The sequence below is a fragment of the Trachinotus anak genome, unplaced genomic scaffold (assembly GCF_046630095.1).
Source record: "Trachinotus anak isolate AG129_WGS33_773 ecotype Australia unplaced genomic scaffold, CSIRO_AGI_Tana_v1 ptg000015l, whole genome shotgun sequence".
NCBI classification, from domain to species: domain Eukaryota; kingdom Metazoa; phylum Chordata; class Actinopteri; order Carangiformes; family Carangidae; genus Trachinotus; species Trachinotus anak.
In genome coordinates this window covers 15,010,624-15,035,973 of record NW_027273866.1, presented here as the reverse complement: position 1 = coordinate 15,035,973, position 25,350 = coordinate 15,010,624, and the positions used below count along the sequence as shown (strand labels likewise).

General features: G+C 39.3%; 3 protein-coding genes, 1 long non-coding RNA gene and 1 other non-coding gene across 8 annotated transcripts in view; 3 read left to right on the top strand and 2 right to left on the bottom strand.

Annotated features, from left to right (window-relative positions):
- Positions 1–15,799, bottom strand: part of LOC139632561 (uncharacterized) — a 45,144-nt gene extending 29,345 nt beyond the window's left edge. Inside the window, exons 1-2 of the long non-coding RNA XR_011693583.1 lie at positions 15,561–15,799; positions 5,937–5,986 (exon numbers count right to left, since the gene is read on the bottom strand). This is a non-coding gene — a long non-coding RNA (uncharacterized lncRNA). The remainder of the gene's footprint in view (positions 1–5,936; positions 5,987–15,560) is intronic.
- On the top strand, positions 383–7,721 carry slc22a3 (solute carrier family 22 member 3). Of its 2 annotated transcripts, XM_071497482.1 has the most exons (11): positions 383–2,384; positions 2,812–2,915; positions 3,042–3,196; positions 3,596–3,764; positions 3,879–3,996; positions 4,126–4,229; positions 4,371–4,585; positions 4,736–4,844; positions 5,664–5,776; positions 5,895–5,994; positions 6,422–7,721. In XM_071497482.1, the coding sequence occupies exons 1-11, from the start codon at positions 1,986–1,988 to the stop codon at positions 6,468–6,470; spliced, it is 1,635 nt and encodes a 544-aa protein (XP_071353583.1). In that variant the 5' UTR covers positions 383–1,985; the 3' UTR covers positions 6,471–7,721. The 2 variants fall into 2 exon arrangements, 1 of the variants encoding a protein (XP_071353583.1); XR_011693582.1 differs by lacking the exon at positions 5,664–5,776.
- Positions 6,500–21,126, top strand: LOC139632560 (afadin). Its single transcript, XM_071497503.1, has 23 exons — positions 6,500–8,678; positions 9,700–9,892; positions 10,860–10,966; positions 11,148–11,275; positions 11,385–11,482; positions 11,682–12,097; positions 12,225–12,370; positions 13,152–13,246; positions 13,398–13,669; positions 14,159–14,302; positions 16,450–16,648; positions 16,771–16,862; positions 16,966–17,052; positions 17,184–17,249; positions 17,373–17,446; positions 17,641–17,759; positions 17,842–18,000; positions 18,137–18,228; positions 18,613–18,753; positions 18,905–19,786; positions 20,345–20,444; positions 20,570–20,621; positions 20,953–21,126. Exons 1-23 carry the CDS (start codon positions 8,583–8,585, stop codon positions 21,044–21,046), a joined length of 3,852 nt encoding a protein of 1,283 aa, XP_071353604.1. The 5' UTR covers positions 6,500–8,582; the 3' UTR covers positions 21,047–21,126.
- dusp23b (dual specificity phosphatase 23b) lies at positions 20,516–24,760 on the bottom strand. 3 transcript variants are annotated; one of them, XM_071497498.1, is made up of 4 exons: positions 24,734–24,760; positions 23,222–23,264; positions 22,696–22,975; positions 20,516–21,678 (listed from the first exon to the last, which is right to left on the bottom strand). In XM_071497498.1, exons 3-4 carry the CDS (start codon positions 22,963–22,965, stop codon positions 21,493–21,495), a joined length of 456 nt encoding a protein of 151 aa, XP_071353599.1. In that variant the 5' UTR covers positions 22,966–22,975; positions 23,222–23,264; positions 24,734–24,760; the 3' UTR covers positions 20,516–21,492. The 3 variants fall into 3 exon arrangements, with proteins under 3 accessions (XP_071353599.1, XP_071353598.1, XP_071353600.1); XM_071497497.1 differs by lacking the exon at positions 24,734–24,760 and adding an exon at positions 23,994–24,643; XM_071497499.1 differs by lacking the exon at positions 24,734–24,760 and adding an exon at positions 23,670–23,960.
- Positions 24,304–24,386, top strand: trnal-cag (transfer RNA leucine (anticodon CAG)). The gene has a single exon. It is a non-coding gene; the product is annotated as a tRNA-Leu (tRNA).
- Positions 24,761–25,350: the final 590 nt, after the last annotated feature.

Genomic DNA, 25,350 nt, shown 5'->3' with positions numbered 1-25,350 from the left:
CAGATATATACATCCATACATAAATATACTATATAGAATATATGAGTAGAATAAAATTGAAGTATATAAAAATATAAACTAAAAGGACATGCAAAATACAAATATATGGTTCGTCACGTGAATGAAAGCCCTGGAAGTTACTGCTTACTATCTTATCAGTATAAAGTGATGTAAGACTAAGATAAATGAAACATACACAAAAGTAGCTGAACCTAATGCTCTCATGTTTTGTACGTTAAGTAACTCACAAAGGCTCTGCCTGAAGACTCTTACATGATCTCAAATTTCAGTAACATTTTGTGAGAGCAGGTGTAATGACTGTGACTTCAGTGTGGGACATTTTGTATATAGGACAACATACAATAACATGAGAACAAACCAAAGACAATAAGCTGAGTCAATTTCTCTGAAAATCACATAAGAGAAAGTTTGTGTAATCAGTTATACCACAGGAAGAAATTGTGTCTGTATGTTTAGAAAGCTGGATTATAGTATATCTTGTTTCTGTGAAATTTGGTTAATGTTCACATTACGCTACATTCTAACTACTTACTACTGTCTTACTACTGTCTGTGTTTCACAAGCTAAGCTGGGTTTGTTGCTCAGTGAAATCAGGGTAGTTTATCACAGATAAATTGGAACATGCAGGGCAATTTAAGCCCATATTTTCCTGTGTAGACTAAAAAAAGTGTGACAGATGTTTAATTCATCAGTGTAGTGAACAAAACTGTTTCAATTACTGATCAGAAAACAAATGTAAAGGCTGAATATAGACATGTAGGCTTGGGGCATGCTGTTAAAAAGTTCAGCAAATGAACTTAAAGAAGAAGAAATAAAATTAAAGAAGAAGGGGGCCAAAAAAATGTAACCACTGCAGGTAATCATATAGGCATCTGACAAAATAAATGCTACTAGTACAGTCTGCTATTGAACATACATGCTTTACAAAACACAACAAAAATAAAGAAGGTATAATGTTTACCATGTTCAGCATCTTAGTTTAGAGTGTTAGCTAAACTGTGGTCGTTATTTACACAAAGTACAGCTGCAGCTAATGGGAATAACATTAGTTTTGTAGGTATGAATCATAAATCAAAGCAATGAACAAGTGAAAATTTGGACCTGATGAACTTTGGTATCACCAGAGTCATTTCAGGGCAACATACAGGAAAATGTATCCAATCCATCCAGTAGCTGTCAAGATTTTCCACTCAAAACCACAAATGTCAACCTCATGGCTAAGTTAGGGTTAGTGAGTATACATCAGGAAACTCAATTCATTGGGATCCATCCTCTGGGAACCACATATGTCTGCGGCAAGGAGGTGAATTTTTATATAACTCACCAGTTTGAAATTTAATTAAGTCTTAAATGCATGATTAATGGCTATAAGTGACAGGTGGAACAGTGTATGCTTTCCAAAAACCAGCATGTGCCATGGTCTGGACTCCACATGTGCCCCACCTCTTTGCCCATTTTTGGATTAGCTGGGAGTTTGGCACAGTCAAGATGGCGACAGCGTGGGCAACCCTCTCTGAACTTCAAAACCACTCCTCAGAAACCTATGGGCGACCTGACAGAGGCTATGTCCATTTTTATAAACTGTCTATGAGTAAAACAAACCTTTGTGCTACAGATATAGTTTTTGATAAAAAAAAATTAAGAAAAAATTGCAAATGAGGGGAAATATTGTTTCCCTGATTGGAATGTGGATAGTGCAGCTAAAAAGGAAGTTAAGGGCCTGCTATCTTGCAGACAGGTCCCATAAACTGCAGTTTGGTAACACTGAATTTTTAACGGTCTGATAACCTTGCAAAATTCCCTGAAACGATGACCAGTAAACGAAAGAGTAAGGAAGAAAGAGGGACTTTGATCAACACTCAGGCCCCACTGATCTCTTTAAAAACATGTCTCCCTTTTAGGCATTCATTGTGCTGCTTTAACAGACACAGCATCGTATGTCAGACATTAGAAAATAGGCAGAGATGGCAAATGTAGACAAACTCATCACTCACATAGGAGATTTTGGGCCTTTCCAGAAGAAGATAGTCACGCTTGGTTCATTTCCGTTAGTAATTTTTGCTTTTGTATTTGTGGGTGTTGTTTTCTTAGGGCACACTCCAGATCACTGGTGTTGGAGTCCGGGGTCTGAGCACCTCCAGGAGGAATGTGGCTGGACAGAGGCTGAGGTGCAGGAAGTCACTGTTCCCCAGTCTGAACAGTCAGGATCCTTCAGCCGCTGTGAGAGGTTTGATGTGGACTGGAGCAAAAGCCAAAACAAATGCAATGAACTTTACTGGCTGGTGACTTCTAACACAACAGAGTTGGTGCCTTGTGACAGCAGATGGGTGTTTGATAAAAGCCACAGCACTATTGTTTCTGAGGTAGGTACATTTTTCTTTCACAGAAACAGTATTAGAAACCTTAAATATGGGGCTGCACCTGCCTTGTCAGTGTATGAGTAAATTATTTATCTTTCAACAGTTTCTACAAAGGTTCTCTTCTATTGGTTTTGCATTTAAATCGTATCCCCTTACTGATTACTGAAGACGAAACTCACTGTACCATATAAATCACGAGCAATATTCATGTGATGTAGTGCAGCTCTGTTTACACGAACCAAGCTGCCCTAGAATCAGAAACAACACAGACAAGATGTGTCATGAGATCTTGTAGAGAATTCCTCCCTTTTTTTGGGATCCTTAATTGAGTTATTTATTGATGTCATAACCATGATTATAAAAATCACTAATAGTTCTGGGTGTAATTTTGGTACTGGGTGAAATGACTCTTACATCTTCTTTCTCCTAGTTCTCATTGGTCTGTGAGAAATCCTGGCTTGCTGACTTGAATCAAGTTTTCCTGGCATGTGGATTTTTTGTTGGAGCTTTTGTCACTGGCTACCTGGCTGACAGGTTGGTTTTGGACAAATGAGTTTCAGTCGTTTTCCTTTCACAATATCCACTAACAAGCATGGAAGTACTGAATTAAATTCTGTGAATGAATGCCACAGTAATAAATACTGTTTGGTCTTTTCACAGATTTGGTAGAAAGCCTTGTTTGATTGCATCCATGCTTGGCCTTGGTATCTCAGGTGTAGGGGTCATGCTGTCACCGTGGTACCTGCTGCTGCTCATCTTTAGATTTTTACAAGGGTTTTTTGGAAAAGGAGCGTGGACGGCCACCTATGTACTTGGTATGTCCTAACACTGGACCTTGTGTGAAGGGAAATTCTTTAAATTCTAGTTTTTAAAAAGATTTTTTAATAAAAACAGATCCAATCTCAGAGTCATACAGCTAGGCTACCCAGTAGTCAATGACTGGGTGACCTACCCATGCTTGTAGAGCTACCAGTATGCTAAATCTAGCCTGAATATGTAAGCTATTATCAAAATTAGATAGATGCCAAAGTAAGTGTTATACCAGTTTTAGAAAAACTGGGGTATTAAAAATGTAAATAAAGGGTCACATGTCCAACCCTGTTTAGTGATGTCGGTCATTACACTAATATTTTGTCTTTAATCTGCACCTGCCAATCACCTGTGTTTGTAAGAGTGTAGTCCGTCAACTATAACATTATCTTCTTTTGATGTAGTGATTGAGTTCTTTGGATCAGACAACAGGAAATTTGTTTCCATGGTGAGTCGAACTTTCTACTCCACGGGCATGGTCATCCTGCCTGGTCTGGCTTACTTCCTGTCTTCCTGGAGGACTCTGCAGCTGGTCATGAGTGTGCCCTGCTTTCTGTTTATCGCATACCACTGGTATGAATAAAGTATATGGTTTGCCTCATATATGCTGGTCTTATTTATCTTTATAGCAGCTCTGATATAACTGTTGAGTCGACTACAAATGTGTGCTTTTTTTTTAAAAAAAAGGATTGTTCCTGAATCACCACGCTGGCTGTTTTCACAAAAAAGAACGACAGAGGCCATGAGAGTTACTGCTAACATTGCAAAATGCAATGGGAGAGCTTTACCACATAATCTTGCAGAGGTATGCCAATATTTTGAAAGACTGAGTATCCTGATTTTGTCTGTTTACCTTGGGAGCTGTGATTTTTTTAATGCAAATCTGGAAATCTCATTTACCAAATCTGATTAACCATTCAATATATTTTTTCAGATAATTCTTCTGGAGGAAAAGAAAGACGTAAATCCTGTATCAGTTAAGGATTTGTTTAGGACACCAAATATGAGAAAAAACACGCTAATTTTAATTTACGCCTGGTAAGTTCTTGTGATTTTATATTGAGTTGTTTACTACAACATGATACTGTAAAATACCATATCTATCGTTCTTGGAGGATGTGCTAGTAATTTCAAAATTTCAAAATAAATTGAACTTCATATTCCTCTGCTCTCATCCAGGTTTACCAGCACTGTTGTGTTTCAAGGCCTGGTCCTGCGGCTTGGGATCACAGGTGATAGCCTCTTCTTAGATTTCTTAATTTCTGCTGTGGTGGAGCTTCCCACCGGCCTCATCTTCTACCTGCTGGTCGACAGAATTGGCCGACGCTCCCTCATGGCCATCGCCAACTTCACTGCTGGTATTGCCTGCCTCATAATCCCCTTTGTCTCCACGGGTAAGCACAGCTGATGGTGCATGTGGCATCTGGTGAAGAGCTTAAAATACAATTGTTGATTTCTTAGTTCATGAAGAATTGTTGGTAATGTCAGTCCCTCAACTGGTAAAGTGATGCTTCTACTTGGACCTTTATTCCTCTGTCTTACAGATTTTGCCTGGTTGAAAAAGTTGATCGCAATCATTGGGAGGTTTGCTGTTGCACTTGGATTTGAGACTGTGAACTTTGCAAACACAGAGATGTATCCGACACCTCTGAGGTGTGAAAACACTGAGTGTTGGTATATATATGGATTTGTCTTTGTGAACAGTGAAAGATGATAAACAAGCTGCATTTGACGTGCACATCAGACTAACAAGAACCAGACAAAAAGATGAAAACATGTGTGCCAGTGCAAAATTTTAAGTGAATGTTGAAATCCAAGTGAGAAAACAGCTTCTAGAAAATGCCTGAATTCATTGTACCAGAAAAGACAGAAACTGTTATTTAACCATTTTAAGTCACAAACATCTATTCCTACCTATCCTTCCATAACTCCATAACTCCCATAACTGCCACATTTGTGGTATTCTGGAGTGAAATGTTTCAACAACTACTGGATGGATTACCACGATATGTGCTGCACACATTCGTGTTACCCTCAGAGGGAATTGTAGTTGCATGAGTGATCTGTCAAATTTTCATCTAGATCTAGCATCAGATTTCACTGTCCCATATCAGTTTGTCCAATTCTTTGGTTTATGACCAAATAGCTGCAAAACTAATGACATTCCTCTCATCAGCTGTGTATAGTGTTTAGTGCTAATTAGCAAATGCTAGCATGCTAACACACTAAACTAAGTTGGTGAACATGGTAAACATTACACCTCCTCAGCATCAGCATGTTAGCATGGAGACGTTAGCATTTAGCTCAAAGCACCACTGAACCCAAGTACAGTTATTGTGGCTGTGAACTCTTGGTTTGTTAATATGGAAATTTTGCACCAGTTCATACTTACGAACAAATACCAATCTGAAAACAAGTAAAATGAACCGACATTCTGTATATCTTATCTGATCTATTTTCAAATCCTCACAGAAATTTGGGTGTGTCAGTGTGTTCATCAGCTAGTGACATCGGAGCAATAGCAGCCCCATTCTTGCTCTACAGACTGGCCAGCATCTGGCAGGAGCTGCCTCTCTTTCTTTACGGTAATTTTTAGTCTTCCTCTTCATTTCGCCTCTTAGCTCTCTAAAATCGTACATAGGGAGGAGTCAAATGTACCAATTTAAGGTATCTTTTGCCATTTCACGATAAAATTTGTTTCAGGTGTGATGTCGGTGCTGTACAGTGGATTGGTGACAATGTTACCTGAGATGAAAGGAGTTGCCTTGCCAGAGACCATAGAGGATGTAGAGAATCTAAGAGGGTAAATTGATTTTATTAAATTACATTTTTGCATTATTATACATTATGTTTGTCACCGTTAGCTGAAATTCTTATACTAGCATGAATGCAACATTAACTACAACCTAAAAACATAAAATTCAAATTGCCAATATTACAAGGAATCAATAATAAGCAGTGTCAGGAAGACAAAAAATATAACTGTTTTCTAACAATGTTTAATGATGAAAGACAAATAAATAATAAATATCAATAACTTAAAGAATCAGAAAAGTGTTTTTGAGAATGGGAAAAGGTGTCAAGAGAGGAGAATTATAGCAGGGAAGGTGTGAGGAAAAGTGACAATCAGGAGACAAGAATATGCTTGTAAATGATAAGGCAAGTGCAGAAGAAAGGTTCATGCTTTAATCTACATTCTTCTCTACTTGTGTATTTGTGTTTTCTTACAGGGGGAAAGACAAGTCACAGAATACAGAGGGAAACGGCTCGATTGTATGATTGATGCCTGGAAGAGCTGGAACATAACTGCATTATTTTCTACATACGTGCTGTGTTTACAATACACATGATGTCTTACTGTAGTCTGCTAATTCGTTTTAAAGCCAGTGAGTAGGCCTGCGAAATGTACTGCAGGGGTTGTTATTGTAGACATGTGTTACATTTGCTATTCTGATGGATTTAAATGTGTTGACTAGATTATTGCTCTGAGGGGATACATCACAGGAGATTTTTGAAAATAAATGAAGAGAGGGGTCCAAATCTTTGCAACCTCACACCTCAAGAGTGCTCATTTGTACAATGAAATTATGCTCATTTATATTAAGATTTAGGACCTTACGTCACCTTATGGAATTTTGGGTGGTGAAACTTAAAAATAACATAAAAGTCTTAAATAATTGCGTTACAGACGCTCTCGTAGAGATAGAGAAGAATTGTTTTTTTGTTGCGCATTTGTCTGCTACTTAGCAAGATTTGTCAAAGACTTGAAAATTTTTTAAATTTAGACTGGAAGGAAGATCAAATAGCGCCACCATGTGGCCATTTATAAACCACTTTACAGTTTGGGTCAAATCCCTGTCAACAAATTCCATGAAATGATCCTATGAACATGTATTGTTTGTGTGACCAAACCAAAAAAAATGTTAAAAACACATTGTGGGTCATTTTTAATAAACATGGGCACTGTAGCTTATTTTGAGTCAATCTCGCATAAGAGTCATTCTGGTGTTGTAAATACTTGCTAGAGCACCTGAAAAAAGTCCCAACAAATGCTCTATTTATTCCTGTTTGAGTAATTTTACTAAACACTACAGCTCCCAGCGGCCACAGAAAGGACAGGGGAGTCCAAAACTACTGACAGACAGACTGAAGGCCAGGTGTAAACCCAAAGTCTTATAGTGTTTAAAGTTGAGTGAAACAGATTTCTGAAGCTAGCTGACCATTCGACAATCCATTCCAAAGAAGCATACTCGTCGCCTCACAGGTTGTTGGTTTTGGTCTTCTTATGGGGTCTGTTGAGGATAATAGCATAGAATATTCTCAACTGTAAGAAACAGAAGCAAAATAACTTTTTTCCTCAAGTTTTTGATTGCTGTTTTAAAATTCCTGACCTGTTTTTCTTCTACAAAATATAATGAAAGTTTATGTACTCTGAGTTCAGCATAAATGCAAATAAAGAGAATTATATTGAGGAACTGCAGCCTTGTACCCATTTCTCAAATGGACCATTAAAACAGAAAGTATAATGTGTTTTTCCTTAAAAGCTTCTTCTTTGAATTTTCCAGCATCCAGACAACAATACCCTTGATTGTTCAGTTTTTTTTAATGCTGTGCTGTATATCTAATTGAGGGTTGGTTTTGTTAAGGCTTTTGTTCCATTTTAGGTTTACCCAGAAAGCTTCAGAGCAGTAAACAAAAGCTGCCCCACATACATAGTGCTGACTGAATGGGAAGACATGTAACCATAAATTGTGTTGAAAATCACTGGTATGCATGAGAAGTGGGATTCCTTCAAGCGTAAATATCCATGTCGCTGTGAAAAGGAGGATGGAAATCTCTCATGGTGACTGTGGAAATGTCTGAGACTACTGAACACTGTCAACATCACAACCAACTTCTGCAGCATGGTTGGAACGCATTATAAATAATGCATGTAAATAGTGGCACCAGCAAACCCTAGTGGGTAATCAAAAGATGCATTTTTGTTTATGGAGATGATAACAATAAAAGAGAAAATGACTGATTCAATTTGCTTAACTATAAAGATGGGAATAATTTTCCTGTGACAGATATATGATTAGGAAACTGTTTGCCTCACATAACAAAGATCCCCTGACCCGCCGTTAAATGAGGTCAGAGGGGTGCGGGGGCTGAAAGAGGGGATGTGGATCTGGGGATGAAGTAGGCAATTATGTTTAAGAACTCACTGCACAGTACACTGAGTTTACAACTAATAGGGAATAGATTGAAGACGGGGTGGGGTCTTAATAGATACAATACACAAAACAGAAAAGAACTCCTCTGTCACAGGACTTTTTTTGCCCCTGTCGTTTTCTGGAGAAAGTCTGCAGGAGCCAGTCAGACAGAAACTTTGAGGTTAATTGGTGAAAAATGCCAGAGGAGGAAGACCGAGAAAAATTAGCCAAAGTCATCAGACAGTGGAACAACAACAGACTGGACCTGTTTGAAATAAGCCAACCCGATGAGGTGAGTCGCCTGCAAGCATCAGACTGGCTTCATACACCTCACAGTTTTAGTTTGGATTAACCTTCATTCTCTGCACAACTGTCAATGCCACAGTTTTATATCGACCTCAAGAGCAAGTTACCAGTAACTGTAGTAATGTACATATGTAGAGCAGTAACTATTCTTTTCACAATTGATTGATCTGCTGATTATTTTTTTGATTAACCATTTTGAAAATGGCAAATCCCAATCACAAGTTGTACTGCCCAAGGTGACATCTACAGATGACTTGCCTGACCAAAATCACAAGGTAGTCAGTGTACTATGATGTAAGACAAAAAAATAAATTCAAAGTACTACTACTACCACCACCACTACTACTAGTAAGATAGTAATTTACAGTGGTGATCAGCGATGTACAACCTTGCTACCACTCTGATTTGATTTAGTTCATTTAGTTGTGACCATACATTTCACAGTGTTGGGAGCTGGTGTAGTGAAGTTGTGGGTAGGATCTAAAATTGCTTACATTTGCCCTGGTGATGAAACATACAGTACATTTAGTTTGCCTCTGGCGTCTCTGTTCCTGTGTTTCTCTATAGAGCAAGTAGCAATAATGCATTTTAAGTCTCACTGGGGAAACTCCCTACTGAACATGTATGTATGTATGTATAGTATTGTAATGCACTGTAGTTGAAGATCCTTTCTTGTTACTTATGTCTTTTTCCTGTTCAGCAAAGAGCAACTTTCATTAAAAGCATTTTCTCTCAATGACTGTGGGGCTGCAACTAACTATTCTGTTCATTATTGATTTTCTGGTATCTTTTAAGAATCTATTAGCAATTGTGCATTGAAAAAGTCTTAATTTTTTAATTTTAAATCCAAAGCAACATTTTATAAATGGAAGATATGCCTTCATATCTATTCTCAAAGCCTATTCAACAATGTCCTCTCAGTGCACTTAACAGAATTAGGATGAAAATGAAAAGAACAGACACCACAGCACACATTAAAAAACAAACTGTTTTCTGTTTCCCAGCAGAAGCTGGAGTTTCACGGCGTGATGCGCTTCTATTTTGAGGATCACGTTGAAGGAAACGTGGCCACAAAGTGCCTGCGTGTTTGCAGCAAATCTTCAACTCATGAGATTGTTGAAACTCTCTCAGAGAAATTCAGACCTGATATGAAAATGCTGACTACTAGTTATTCCCTGTATGAGATCCACGCCAAGAAGGGTAAGCATTAAAGGTTACAGAAAGTAAATGCAGTTACACTGAGTCTAGGTCCTTCTCTGCCTATTTGGGATAAAACATCAAACTAAATCAGCGGTTCTCAAACTTTTTCTGGCATGCCCCTGTTCAGAAGATGGAAAAGGTTTTTATCCCCCACCACTAATTTGTATCCATCATTAATAATGACAGGGGAACCAACTAATGAAAAATATCCATTTTGACCTTTAATGAAATAAAGGTCAGCACTATAGCATCAGTAAACTCTTTTTTTGTTTATTTTCACTTCATCACACAATAATTTTGATAAACAACAGATTTTCAAGCCATAATGCTAAAACAACATGGTTTCAGCCTCCCTAAACATGAAGGTATCCTGCTTTACTGTGTGTTAAGTGACAGTAAATTGTATTATTAGTAAAATGATTACTTGACTAGTTAATAGAAAATAAGCTGAAACTATTTTGATAATCGATTAATTGCTTCATTCAGTAGTTTTTCAAACAAAAACAGCGTCTAAAATGTCAAATATTCTGTGGTTCTAGCATGATAAATTTGCTGCTTTTCTTAGACATACATTAAACTGAATGTTTAATCTTTGGGTTTTGGTTAAAGAAAACAAGATATTTGAAGACTTCCCTTTGGATTTGGGAAGTTTTGACAGGTAGCTTCTCACTATATTTTGACATGTTATAGACCAATTGAAAGTTTTTTTTAAAAAAACAGACCAAACAATTTGTTAGACATCTGTTAATCAAAAGATTTTTGGCAGATTTTTGGCAGATTAATTGGCAATTAAATTATTTTTGATTTCAGCCTCTGCATCTGATAATTCCCTGTCCCTGCATACTATATTGCCCCATAGCCACTGCTTTTTTTAGACTGTTTATGTGATTTTCCTTGGGCCAGCAGTTCCATAAACTGTTGAGGTTTATGCTCTGACCAGTTTTCTTTGTTTTTCATGTGGATTAAGAACGCAAACTGGACCTGGACGAGAAACCTTTGATTGTACAATTAAACTGGAACTCAGACAAAAGAGAAGGACGTTTTGTGCTCAAGAAAGACATGGAGAGTTTCCAGGTATCCTGAACCTCAACCTATCGTACTTATTGCATTAATTAACCAGTTGTATTCTGGAGTCTAAATGATCAAGTATGGTGCTATTTTACATGATAATTACAATGATAATTAAGTCTGCAATTCCTTCCTTTACTCACACACAATTTCATATTTGTGCTTTTTCATGTGTTAAACAATAAAGGAAATTTGTCATGAGAAGGAGAAAGGAGGCATGATCCAAAACTTCAAGAGAACACTCTCAAGAAAAGAAAAGAAGACAGAGAAGAACAAGAGTAAAGCTGCTGACAAGGTTTCAGGAGATGAGAATGGGTAAAATGATTTATTTTTACTGTAAATATTTATGTTTCAGACTACAGGGCCCAGGCCCGCTGTATGTAACTGTCAGAAAAACATCCTACCCTTTAAAACCAATATCCAGGTCAACTGAAAAGCCACTGAACAACAGCATTTGTGGGCCTAACCATGAGACAAAACATCACACTGACAACAAAAAGCACCAGAGCCAGGCTGCCCCGGGTGAGTAATCTGCAAATTGTAAAAAAATCGAAACTATAATGAACAGTGAAGTCTAGCGCATTAGCGACATACATTCCATGCAAACAATAAAATATAGGCATATTTCACTTCCAATCAATGAGGGTTATATTTTACAACATAATCAGGACGACTGTAAGTCCTTGTTTTATATTCCTTGTATGATTCCTCTTTGCTATAGGAGAGAAGCTCTCAGGAAATCTTCACCCTGACTTTTCAGATCAGCCTGGATTACCATTTGGGATTAAATTATGTGACAACTGTGAGTATGAGATAAAAAGGTTTTCTTCCGCAGTGCTATTTTCTATTTTAATACTTGTCAATTGGAAGCTCACTGCCCTTACTTCTCATAATGTCCTCCTGCCCCCTGCTGGTGTCCTTTACATTTCAGCTGAGGACGCCTTCCTGTCTGCAGTCATAAATTACACCAACACCTCCACAGTTCATTTCAAGCTCTCACCTGCATACATTCTCTATGCCGTGGGACGCTTTGCTCTGCAGCGCCATTACAGGCAAGGCTCTCCACCCTCTGGACAAACACACAGTGTGACATCAATTACCAACAAAATGGTGGCAATGACTGGGAAGGTCATCCAGGCGAGTCTAAGAAACCACTTACTTACGTAACATTTGCTCAGATACAAATGAATAACAGTTTGTAAGCAAACTAAATACCAGATGTTCTGTAAGTTTAAATGACACTGCTGCTATATTTGTCCTTCAGAGGCAGCAGACCATTGCTGGGGCTCTCGCCTTCTGGATAGCCAACTCTTCTGAGCTGCTAAATTTCTTCAAGCATGATAAAGACCTCTGCCCACTCACACAGCAAAGTCAGCTGGATCTCTCACACCTGGTGCACAAAGCCTACAGGTAAAAAAACAGATGTTGATAACTGCAGAGTTTTAGTGTGTTTTGATTCTGAAACTGCAGCACATAGTCAACATCTCATCTAAAACCACAGCCTTCTTCCTCCCATCACACAGGTCACTGTGCAACAAAAAAAGTAATCAAAAGTGTAGCTAAAACCATGTCCGACCTTGCTCACCTCACTCTCTACCCACTCAAGCTTTTGCCCTCTCAGGAGGCACTGCAAGTCTCTACCCACCAAAACAAGCCAATTTAAAAATAGGTCCTTCTGCAACAGCAATCCTGAACTTCAAATCCCAACCATACAGTAAACTGAAAGAGTAGTACTGAAAGAATGAATAATCTCTTAAGTTTATCACCAGGACATTAAAAAGCAACAATTTTGATAACCCAGTGACAATCTTTAAGATTAAAGTCATTTATCAAGGAAATAAATGAGTATTTTGTGATTTTGAGCTGTTTGACAAAATGAGGAATATTATGATTCCTCAGGATATAAGGATAGTTGATTGCTTTTTGTATTTTCCAATACCCAAAAAAGTGATAAATTAATCTAGAATTAAAATAATTTTCTGCAGCCCTAGAATATTGTTTATTGTATGATAATATGTTATGTAATAATTTCTGTCTATGTCTTGTGTTGCTGACCCTACAGAACAAATTCTCCCAACCCAGGCTGCATGGTCATTAAAGTGAAGACATTAAATCAAGTGTAAAAACTCTAAAAAGCTGTATGTATCATTAGCTAAAGGCCATGTTTTTATATGTGTGTTTTTCTCCCAAGTTGCCTGCTACAGTGTCTGCAGAATGAGTTAACAAAGCACTTGCCAACTTTTTTGATTGATCCTGAGCAACAAGGCCCCCTGCCAGCTGGCATAGGTAAATATTCATTAATTTACTACTAATGATTATTTACTCAGTACATCATGTAGTCCAAGGCAGTTTGAAGAGCTGCAATGTTGCAAGACATTTGGCCTCCTTTATCAAACACTATCCTGAAGTCTTAGCACTCCTGTCCTGCCTGTTACAGAGATGGTGCTGAACACCTTAATGAACACCATGTCTCTGTTACGACGGTGTCGGGTGAACCCTGCCCTCACAATCCAGCTCTTCTCCCAGCTCTTCCATTTCATCAGTGCCTGGCTCTTCAACCAGCTCATGAGCGCAGAGGCCAACACTCCAGGCCTGCGCTCCCACTACTGGGGAGCAGCTCTCCGCCAGAGGCTCACCGCCATCGAAGCCTGGGCGGAGAGGCAGGGCCTGGAGCTGGCTGCTGACTGCCACCTAGGACACATCATCCAGGTCGGTCCCTCCCTGCATCACATGTCTGAATATTGATTAAAAACAAGGCTTAGACTGGGCTTTTAGGAAATATCAGATCAGTGTCTGCAACCACAAAGCCAGTGTAAAATCTGAATCATATGCATATGTTCTTTTCTTTGCACATTTTCTATTTTTTGTTCAGCAACGCTAAGTTTGATGAATAGGTATACTAGAGGACCTTGTTTTTAAGGATTGTTCATTATACTGTAAATTGTGTTTTAGAGCATTTATACTAAAGCAAGACAGACTTTGCTGAGTACCCTTTATTTTTGGGGGCAGAAAGTTAGTCAAATTTAAAGTTCAAACATTATGATGTTCAATATATGATCTTCTTTGCAAGACAATCAATTTCTGAATTTGTTAATGCCTTCCAGTGTTTATCTCAGGTTTTATTCACAGTGTCTGACCATATATTTGGTATTTCACTTAGTACAAGATGTTAAAATAGTGCTGCCTGGCTGTTTCTAGGCAACCACACTCCTGACCATGAATAAGTACTCAATGGAAAATGCGAAGGACATCCTAAATACCTGTTTCAAACTGAACTCACTGCAGCTGAAGACGTTGCTCGCAGGCTACCTCTACGCAAACAATGAGCCTCACATCCCTCCTGTGAGTACTTTGTGTGTGTTAATCCTCTACTTTAATGCCTCTGTTTTCTCCTGTATGCAACAAAAAATGTGCTGCTTTTAAGACAAATCCCTCCAAGATATTTTTGATATCAAGAGAAATAGTCTGAACAAATTAAAGCACTATGACTAATCAGAGCTCAGTAGCCAACTCATGTGGACAGGGAGGAAACAGAATTGATATAATAGTACATAGCAGATGACAACTATATAGATATAACCTGAAGTTTTACAATGCAAGGCCAAGTGTAGCAGCAGCCTCAACCACAGAACAGAAGCTCAGCAGTATAGATTTAATAATATGAATAATTAACAATGATGAATATGATAATGAATAATATATGAAGAACAGTAAAGCAAGTTGTCACATTACCCGATTGCTTCTGAGTGAAATATTTCTCTAATACTTTGCTGAATATGAGGTGTGTGAAAAAAATGTTAATTTGACTACCTATCCCATGAGTGACAAAAGCCAAATCAGGTTTCCCATTAAGCTATTATTACAGGACATTAATTTTGTAAATGGGCATGACAGAATTCATTTCCAATATTACTCTCAGTTAGAGCCTGGTTTTGCAATAAGCAACAGGAACAACCTCCTTAACAATGACAACATCCTCGCTGGAAATGTGCCACAAACTCAATTCAGCCACTGAACACTCAAACTCCAGCATCAACATTAATATTTCATCACCATAATAATATATCAGTAACATGAAAGCATCACAGTGCATGTGCCAAACAAGTATCATGTAGCCTACAATTGAGACCCTAATAATTTTTACAATATTTAGCTTCCACTGTTTTGAGTGTGGTATATCCTTGCTTTTCTTTGATCACCGTGAAACAAAGTACCTTTTATACAGTAACAGGTAAATGCTGTAAAAAGACCTGTTTCTTTTTCTAATACTGTTAGAAAAACAGATAACTAGCTCTACTGTAGCTCTACTGTAGCTAGCTTACTACTAACATGAATATATAATAGTGGCACAAATTCGGCATTGGTATCTCGCAACAACCAAAATAAAATACAAAAATTTATTTTAAAAACTTCAGCCACTAGAAGAAATTAATATGCAACTATTGCCAGTGCAAATATTATTCATAAGTAGATGAAAGCAGCATAAAAGCCACAGGAGAGAAGACCAGCGTTAGTCAAGCAGCCTTAATTTAGCCGAACACACAAACACAAAATGACCGGAGAAAAAACTGAATAACAGAAGGAAGCAAGAAACACTTACCCTGTAGAAGAGAAGCAGTGGCGGTCACAGACTGTCGACAACAGGACAGAAAACTCCGGACGAAATTAAAGCAGCTAAACATTTGTCATTTGTGGAAGCTAATGTGCTGTTAGCTAATTAACGGCTAATTAACGGCTAGCGCAATCGGTCAAACGGTTGTCAGCAGCAGTGGGCGGGGCTTCGTTAATTTAAATATCCCGCCTTAACCGAAAGATGGCCGCTCTCTACTGTTTGAATTACCAATGATGGACCAGAAAGCAGGTACGAATATCTGAAATCAACTAATTAACACTGGTCCCCTCAAAAATACAGCCCTGGATATTTCTTGAATCTCCACTATAGATTTCAAATTGCTTGACAATTGGAACAAAGATCATTTATTTGCATCCACAGACAAGAAATACGTGTAACTGTTAGCATCACAATAAGTTAGCATCAGTCCTCTGTGTTGCAGGCTTTGTTAGATTACAGTAAAAATTAGTGTACACTGCGAGTAATACTGCAATTTATCTGGTATATATAGGTGAAATATCTGAGTTGAACCCTCAAAATATGAATATTGCAAAAGGGAACAGCTTCAGCTTCAGTAGTAGCTGTCTGTTGAAGCTACTACTGAAGCTACAGCTACTTCTTAATATTTAGATCTTTTACTTAGGTCACTTCAGAATATTACAAATTAAAGTCCTGCATTCAAAAGCTTGTGAGAATTAATAATGTCTCCACTGAGGTCAGAGATCAAGGTTGTCTGCAGGGTCTTCAGTGTTTTGCTCAGGGTCACAGCAGGCAGATTGGAGCCTTGTCAGCGAATGACAAATGTCAATCTATACACTAGAACGAGCTTTTCCTGAAATATTTCCGCTGTCTGATTCACTTGTCGTCCTCGCTGCAGGACTTGATTGATGCTGTAGTGACGGTTGCAGAGGCCTCAGCAGACAACCCGATTCGGAGCGAAGGACGGGACATCCAGCCGGAGGAGAGCCTCGACCTCCACCTGCCCTTCCTGCTGCCAGAGGGCCGATACTCCTGTGACACTGTGATAGGTATCCCTCCAGGGTTTAGGGAGTTTTTGGAGCCAATTTGCCAAAAAGGTATGGGACAAAAAGTCAAAATCTGAAAATCATATCCCAGGGATGTATTGTATCTAAGATAAACACACCTAAAATAGGTTATTTGTCTAGTATTTAAACTAGATGACATTCTTTTCTTCTAGGTCTCTGCTCTTTAACATCCCAGCCAAACTCCAAAGGCGACTGGACAGTGTATTTCAGTGACTCTACACCCTCTGCAGAGAGCACATACTTGGTAAATACCCAATGTCCAGATGTGTTGAAATATAATTTAATTTCAAGATAAAATCAAGCGTTTATGCAGCAGTCATACATTTTATTCTCATTTTCTTCAACAGGCAGCACACAGAGAGCCACAGATTGTGACTATCACACTAAACAAACCTCTGAACAGCGGTATGGGGATCAGCATCGTGGCTGCCAAGGTGACTGCCTCCATTTTGACTAAATGTTTTTCCCTAATCGTGATGTGCTCACTAACTGGAACTATTCAAACACCAGAACTACCTGCTAGATGTCTCAGCTAATTAACACCCTCCCTCTTGTTTTGCCACAGGGAGCACGGCAGGGTAACCTTGGGATTTATATCAAATCTATTGTCAGGGGAGGACCAGCTGAAATGGTGAGATCTCACACATTTTTGATTCAGCTGAACTTGACGTGAGAATAAAAAATAACAGCATAATTTGAATGGAACTATACAAGGAAAAGATGGGAATAAATCTTGTGTCTCCGCTGCGCGCAGAATGGCAGATTAACAGCTGGGGACCAGCTGCTCAGCGTGGATGGTCGAAGCCTGGTTGGCCTCAGCCAAGAAAGGTAGCTACATAACAGCCTGCTCCACAGTTGGCAGGGATAATATAATGTCCTGAAATAAAAGTGATGGCAAACACATGCAGCTGTGTGTTTTTGCAGTACGATCCCCAGAGTTTCTAAATTAATGACTTGTGTTGCTAACAGTTTAATAAGACAATGAAATGGATGTTGACTTTATTAATCTTTTGCTGATTCAGGGCAGCAACTATCATGGTGCAGACCGGCCCTGTTGTGACCTTACAGGTTGCAAAGTTTGGAGCGAGCTACCACGGTCTGGAGGCCCTGCTGAGCGAACCAGCTCCAGAGAGGACAACGGGTAAGAAGAACACGAACATAAACACATTTTTTCCACTTTCTGTCCTTCATGACTTAATTAAGACCTTTTCTTGCTTCACCAGGTGATAAAACAAATGCTAAACCAAACGGTAAAGAGCTCATGTTGTACGATGTAGTGGACCCTGGTCCCTCAGAACAGCTCCATGGAAGCAGCAAAAGGAAGAAGGAGCAGCTAATGCAGAGGAACAGGCAGCTCTATCGCTCCAACCCCAACATGACCAGTGGGTGCATTTCTGTTTTGATCACTTATTGCTCCTGGGCACATACAGTAAATGCCTTAATGTGGAACATGTTTAATTCCTGATGGTGAGTCATAAGGACAAGTCCAGCGTCTTTATTTTCTCCATATTTCAACAGACTTTTGTCTGGAGGATGGAGACGAACCTGTTGACCCTGTGGTGAGAGGGAGCAACATCGCTGCCGTGTCCAGTATCAACCTTTGCACTGATGTGAGATATTTGTTAGATTCTAGACCTTATTTCTTCAACCTCTATTGTTTGTTGTAAAGGCTACACGCTACACATGTTATTTTGCTCAGAAAAAAAACATTTTCATCTAAAAATGCTTATAATATTAATTTATTTGCCAGGGGCTTATATAGGCATTGTCAGGAAAGTTGATTTATGTTAAAAGTGATTTCTTTCCCCCAATTATTTTTGACAGTAAAACAAATTGAGCTTTTGAAGCTGAAATCATTCACATACATTAGAAAACTGTGTCAGCTTAACACCCCAAACTAGAGGGAAATACTGAATAGTTACAAAAATCCACAGCTTTTGAATGAATTTATGACACAAAAGGACCAATTTTGTTTCTTTTTTGCCTTTTTTCAGACATTTCACAGGGAATACTTGACACTTCCTACACCTAAATCCCAGGACAAGAACATATCTGAAACCAGTCGACAACAGCAAACATTTCAAGTGTCTTTGAGACCTTTGGATGGACAGAGCTCCAATAAGAGGACCCTCATGGTAAATCTTGATGTCCCTCTGGCTCTAAAATGTCATATCATCATATGTTCTATTTGCTGAATAGTAAACAACGAAAAATTGGCTCAATGTACATAAAATGATATGTGCATCTATGTTAATATTACTAAAATCTTTGTATTCGCCCCTCCAGCGTCAAGCACGCTCTCAGGAAAACTTGTGTGTGGATGGTGGAGGCCCCCTGCTGGACAAGAGGCAGAACATGCAGGAGCAGCAGGACTGGAGCGCAAAACAAACCATGAGCCACTATTCATCTTTCCCAATTCGCTCCAGTGTTTCTACTCATGACATCCTCTCTGATAACACTTCTCCCAAAACACGACAGCAGGGCACTTTCACAAGTGGCGCTGGTGTCTGGAGAACCCCCTTTTCACAACATCCAACACCCACGCCCTCAGTTCAGCCCATACGTATAGACATCCCCGTAACCAGAGTGGCGAACGCACAGTCAAATCCTCCTCTCATCACCTTCAAGAGTTCGTCTTTGCTCTCTGTGAAGATGAGCCAGACTCTTAAAGTAAATGGACATGAACAAAACCAAGCTCACCACATTTATGCATGCCCCATTTCTGCAACCAAGAAGCTACCTCAGCCCTCGCTTTCATCACAGCAGCAAAGACCCGGCATATTCAGGGGTCAAGCAGTTAAACCCCAAGTAAGCATCACCCCAACAAAACATGTTTCCTTCCAAGAACCTCCCTCTCAACAGAAGCAAACAGACCCCCGGGAGCTGTCTGGCCCGTGGAGGAGGGAGGCCCAGGAGAAGCTGGAGAAGCAGCAGAGACTTCAGGCGGTGGAGCTCCTGGAGCAGGAGGTGCAGGAGCTCCAGGCCAAAAAGAAGCGCTCTGTGGTGGAGAACGATCGACTCCGCAAACTCAGCCTGGAGTGGCAGTTTCAGAAGAGGCTGCGGGAGATCCAGCAGAGAGGAGAGGATGAGGATGAGGATGAGGATGAGGAGGAAGACGAGGAGTTGGACATGATGGTGACGATACATCAGCTGGAGACACGAGCGCAGGTGAAACACGTCGCAGGTCTTAGTTAAAGGGAAAACCCACCCTAACACGCAGCTGTCAGTGACAGGCTTTCTACTTTTTTTGACCCATTTGTTGTTTATGTCAATTTTGAGGGTGCTGCCCAGAGGTTTTGTGGGAAATGTAGGCAGTGACTAATAAAAGTAGATTAGTCAGGTTGAATGAAATTGTATGAAAATGTAATTATTGTATATTTTATTTATATTTCATTTTATCATTTATATATTATATTTATAATGTGTTGGGACGCTGTTATAGTTCATATCACAGGTTACACTAAAACACAACCTGTAAATTAAAACACGTGATCATAGTATATTGTAGTGTTTAATGAGTAAATATGGTAGAAATGTTTCTTTTTCTTGTAATACTCTACAAGATCAGTGTTTGCAATCCTAGAATTAACATGCAAGGCTTTTCCCAACTTATAAACATAATACATAAGTTGACATTGTCTGAAAATACTGCAAATGTATCAATAAGTGTAGTAACTCCAAAAAGTAAAAACAACAAAACAAACAATCATTTTTTTTCATCTTTAGAGCAAAAGAAGCTCTGGAGGAAACGTCAACAGTAAACTGACAGATCTGGAAAAGCAGACAGGAAATGAAATCTCCCAAAAGGAAGACAAGGCAAAGACAGGTGACAGTTCACTGGTGCATGAAAAATAATGACATATTTTCATAAAAAGACATTCATAACAGACACAGTGCTCATCAAACATATATCTTCTTTATTTTCAATTGCAACATTTCTGTGTTTGGCAGGTCAGACAACAACCGGGCTGACTGAAGATGTTCACAATGCGGCATCAAAAGAGTGAGTTTACATGTTTTGGCAATTGAAGAAAAATTAAATTAAATAAAATCTAATATGAGTCTATTTATAGAGCATTTCTATTTGTGATAACTTAATGAAATTGAAATGTTTATGAACAGTTGCGTGGTATCACAACAGGATTATTACAGTAGACTATTTAGCTTATTACATTTCTTCCTTTCCACTTTACAAGTGTTTGAAAAGAAAATCCCTGAGTGAAACAAATCTGCAGACAACACTATAATCATATTTTAAAACAGCTCGAGCTTCTGTTTGTGCCCCCTATAAGTAATAAAATTCAAGTATTTCTGCTCATTTTGTTTATTTGCAGAAACCAGGAGGAGAAAAACAAGAGACCGATGGCTCCTGAAAAGCTAACATTCAGGGAGCGTCAGCGTCTTTTTTCCCTGGCATCCAGTGCATAAATGAAGTTTAACGCTGTGGCAACAGAAACCTCAGAAGAGGAGCATATATATATATATATATATATATATATATATATATATATATATATATGTAAAGAAAAGAAATGATGTGCTAGCAAAAAGGATAGCATACAGTACCATTTACAAAGGCAGATGAGGAGTTGGACATGTGGTGTGTGTGTGTATTAACTGAAGAAACATTTGTCTTAGTTAAATGTCATGAGGGCAAATGGTAATTTCAACATTTGGGTTCAGTATTATTGTCCAGGACTTTCATTTTTTAAATAATCACTTGTTTTAACAAGATTTTTTGTATTTTCTTAATCCTATATAATAAAGTATTAATTTAGGAGTATAACTGAGGCACCTCTTCCCATTGTTTTGTACTGATTCACTCTTATAATCATTGCTACATCTGCAACAAATGCAGAAGTATTATTTTAAAGTTACTTGGTGCGCTGATAAAACTGCACCACTGCTTTCTCTTGTTCGTGAGTTTCGATCGAGCCTTGCCGCAGTCTGCGAATCTCGTTGATGGCGTCGATGCCTGAAATCTTCTTTGTCTTCACCAGGTAGCAGGCCAGCATAGTCCCTGTTCTCCCATGGCCGTGCATACAGTGCACTGCTACGCCCTGAAGAGGAACAATGCAGTATTTATTTTGGTTAATCAGCTGTAGCTATGCACACACCCTGGATTAGCTTCTGTTACGAGACAGGAATTTGCACTTTATTTTGACAAGTTGAAACAGTTGAATCAATTAGTCTATCAACAGGAAATTAAATGTCAACCATTTAGATCAATTAGTTGTTTTTCTACTAAACAAAGCCAACAATTTATTGCTTCAAGCTCCTCAATTGTGAAGATTTGCTGCATTTCAATGTCGTTTGTGAGATTAAACTGAATATGTCTGGGTTTTAGACGGTTAGTGGGACAAGCAAGTCTTTTTCACTACTGTCTTGGATTTAATAGAATAAATGATTGAAAAAAAAAAAAATCAGTCATGAAAATAATCATTAGTCGTTGTCTTTTGGCTGCTAACCTGAGGGGTCCTCACAGCAGATCATCATCCACATTTAATTTGGTGTATGTTTTCTTGTATATTCTTATTTCTACATAATAAAGTATTACTTTAGGAGTATAACTGAGGCACTTCTCATCATTTTGTACTTATTAACTAATAATCATTGCTACATCTGCTTCCTAACAGATGCAAAAGTGTTATTTTATTCCCCCTGTAAAAGTTACTTGGTGCGCTGATAAAACTGCACCACTACGTTCTCTTGTTCTTTAGTTTTGCCCAAAACTGTTTACTTGGCCTTGGGGTTAACACCGGACGCACCCTGGATTCGGGGGAGCTGGGGATCGAACCGCTAACCCTGGGATCCAATTCTGCACCCTGACAGTGCCTATTACAGCCTTTTCAGTTTTGATTCATGCTCTTTGGAGAAGCGACAAGGTTGTGAAAGGCAGTTTTTCCTTCCCACTATCTCCTGGGCTCAACTAACCGCGACGCCAAGTGTTTTAGGGTATAGCACTGTAGCTTGTGAGCCAACGAACAATATTAAACTTGACCCCGGAGAGTCCTGAAAGTACTTTAAAGACATAACGATCCATCACATCACAGTCTATCAAGTATCCGAGATCTTACCTCGCCCTTGGAGTTGGCCTCTTCCACGACAGAGAGGAATCTGTCAATCTGACCCGGTGAGGGAGGAGTGAAGTCAGTTATCTTGATGTGGTGCAGCTGTAACTCCGGGCAGGAGTCGTAGTAAGGTGGTTTTCTCTCACACAGGCAGACCAGGTGTTTGATACCATTGTCCAGCAGGTACTGGTATTCAGATGTCATCCTGGGCAGTGCCAGTCCGGCCAGCTTGCCTGGATCGACCCAGGAGAAATTGTGTGGAGGGGTTGAGGCCATGAGTGTCAAACTGAGGAGAGAAAGACCACAGACATATGAAGTTTATTTGCATACACCACTTTTGTGCTTCATTAAACTGCTCAGTAAAGAAGTGACAGCTTGCCACGGAAGTATAAATCAAACACACCCTCTGACAGAGACACTAGGGACAGGGCTTTTAGAAGAGACTATTTTTAAGAACAACAAAGTGAATACAAGTGTGGCCCAGTGAGACAAGCTCCTGAAAAAAGATAGAAAGCATTTCAGCAAATATTACCTTTCCAACCAGTTGAATACCTGGAGTGAAGAGGTAGAAGAGCCTGTGAGAAAATACAGAAAGTAAACACAACGGGAGTGGGACACTGTCAAACAGCTATTCAGGTCCACATTAGCATACTGGCTAGTCCAGATAGTTGAGTGTCTTACTGAGGGATTAGTTTAACAGAACATGTTTCAGCACAGTAAGACTCAGCCCGATGTGGAAATACACACAATAAAACTCCCCAGACTCCACCTGGTTTCACAGAAAGATCAGAAAATTAAGGCAAGAGCGTCTAGTTTAGGAGACGTATCCAGAAACTAATTCAGAGCAGCTTGAAGCTAACTAGCTAACAGTTGGTGTCATATTCATACTAACGCGTTGCTTGAACGAAGACATTCACTCTTATTATTTAATAATTTGATATAAATAGACGATCTTTCCCGCAAACCACCTGCAAAGTTACCTGTGTTTTTTTTTTTTTTTTCTCCGTGGGGAGTACGTTCCGCTATTTCTCAAGCCGCCGCTATCTAGCTAACCATCAAGCTAACCATCAAGCTAGCCATCAAGCTAACCATCAAGCTAACCATCAAGCTAGCCATCAAGCTAGCCATCAAGCTAGCCATCAAGCTAACCATCAAGCTAGCCATCAAGCTAACCATCAAGCTAACCATCAAGCTAACCATTAAGCTAGCCATGAAGCTAACCATCAAGCTAACCATCTAGCTAACCATCAAGCTAACCATCAAGCTAACCATCTAGCTAACTTGCTGAGTTAAGTGAGACGCACCTTGCCTTCGCTGGCTCCAGTAAGAGCAGCTGCAGGTCCGAGCAGGCTGAGGTGTTTGGCCACGCTGGGGGGGGGGGACACGGTCAGACCCAGCTGCCAGCTCCTCGGGTTGGCCAACAGCTGTAACTGCGACTCAGTTTTGAGTCGCTGAGCGGAAATGTTAAGCTAAACTTCATGGGGAGGATTCTCTGCTTTAACGGTTGTTGTACGACAATAAAACAGACACTAAACCACCAAAATGATCATATATCAGAACATCGTGGTAGGATTTGTGAAACTTTTATAACATCCGGGCTCTCCACGGTTCCATGTCAGGATGGCCGAGCGGTCTAAGGCGCTGCGTTCAGGTCGCAGTCTCCTCTGGAGGCGTGGGTTCGAATCCCACTTCTGACAACGACCTTTTTTTCCTCACGGGTGTAACATGCTTGATGTGCCTCTCACGGGCGTCATTTGAAAGTGTTGATTCACCGGCACAAATGTTTGAGCTGCTCTCTCCTGCTCTGTTGTTGCTTTTGAAATGACAGTGAAGTTTTTATTTTAATTCCGACTCTGGGCTAACATTAGCCTAACATTAGCCTAACATTAGCCTAACATTAGCCTAGCCACCTTGGACAGTCTGATCACCTGATTAACAGAAATTTACAGTCAATCAACCAGATCTTGTGAATTACTTTAGGCACGAAATGTTTGTTGTTTGCACATGAAAAAGACTTAAATGATGAAAATAGTTGCCAACTCACTTAACTTTCTATCTGTCCTTCCTCTCGTTTTACTTTTACAAACTTTTACTGCGCAACCACGCGTTAATTGAAGCCTGACAACTTTATTTAAACCTCCAGTGGAAACAGGCCAATTATTTCAGATGTTCTTTGGGTAATTTAATCTATTATAAAGCATAATCTATAATAATCTCATGACCTAACCCTAACGCCTTTATTAGATATGTCTCTGCCCCAGTGATGTTTATTTTGTTATAATTAAAACGTGATATCAAGCAACATCAGGTTGCAGTTGCAGGTAAACACCTGTAGGGGGCGCATCACCTGCAGCAGAGAGGAGGGACCTGAACCAGACTCTCGGTTCAGTCCATTTTTACAAACTCGTATTGTGCAACTCACCACTAATGGAAGCCAGACCACTTTTTATTAAAGTAGAATTTTCAAGGTTGCTCCAAACTGGACGTCAGGGTGAATTACAAGGAATCGTATATCAAATTATATTTCCACTTGCAGGGTTGCAACCATGAAAACAAGTGTCCTAGGATTTTATATTTCTTTTAGCCTGAGCCCCACATAGATTTGATTAAATATAGAATATTTATGCAATACTCTCATACATTTACACATTACATTTTTTC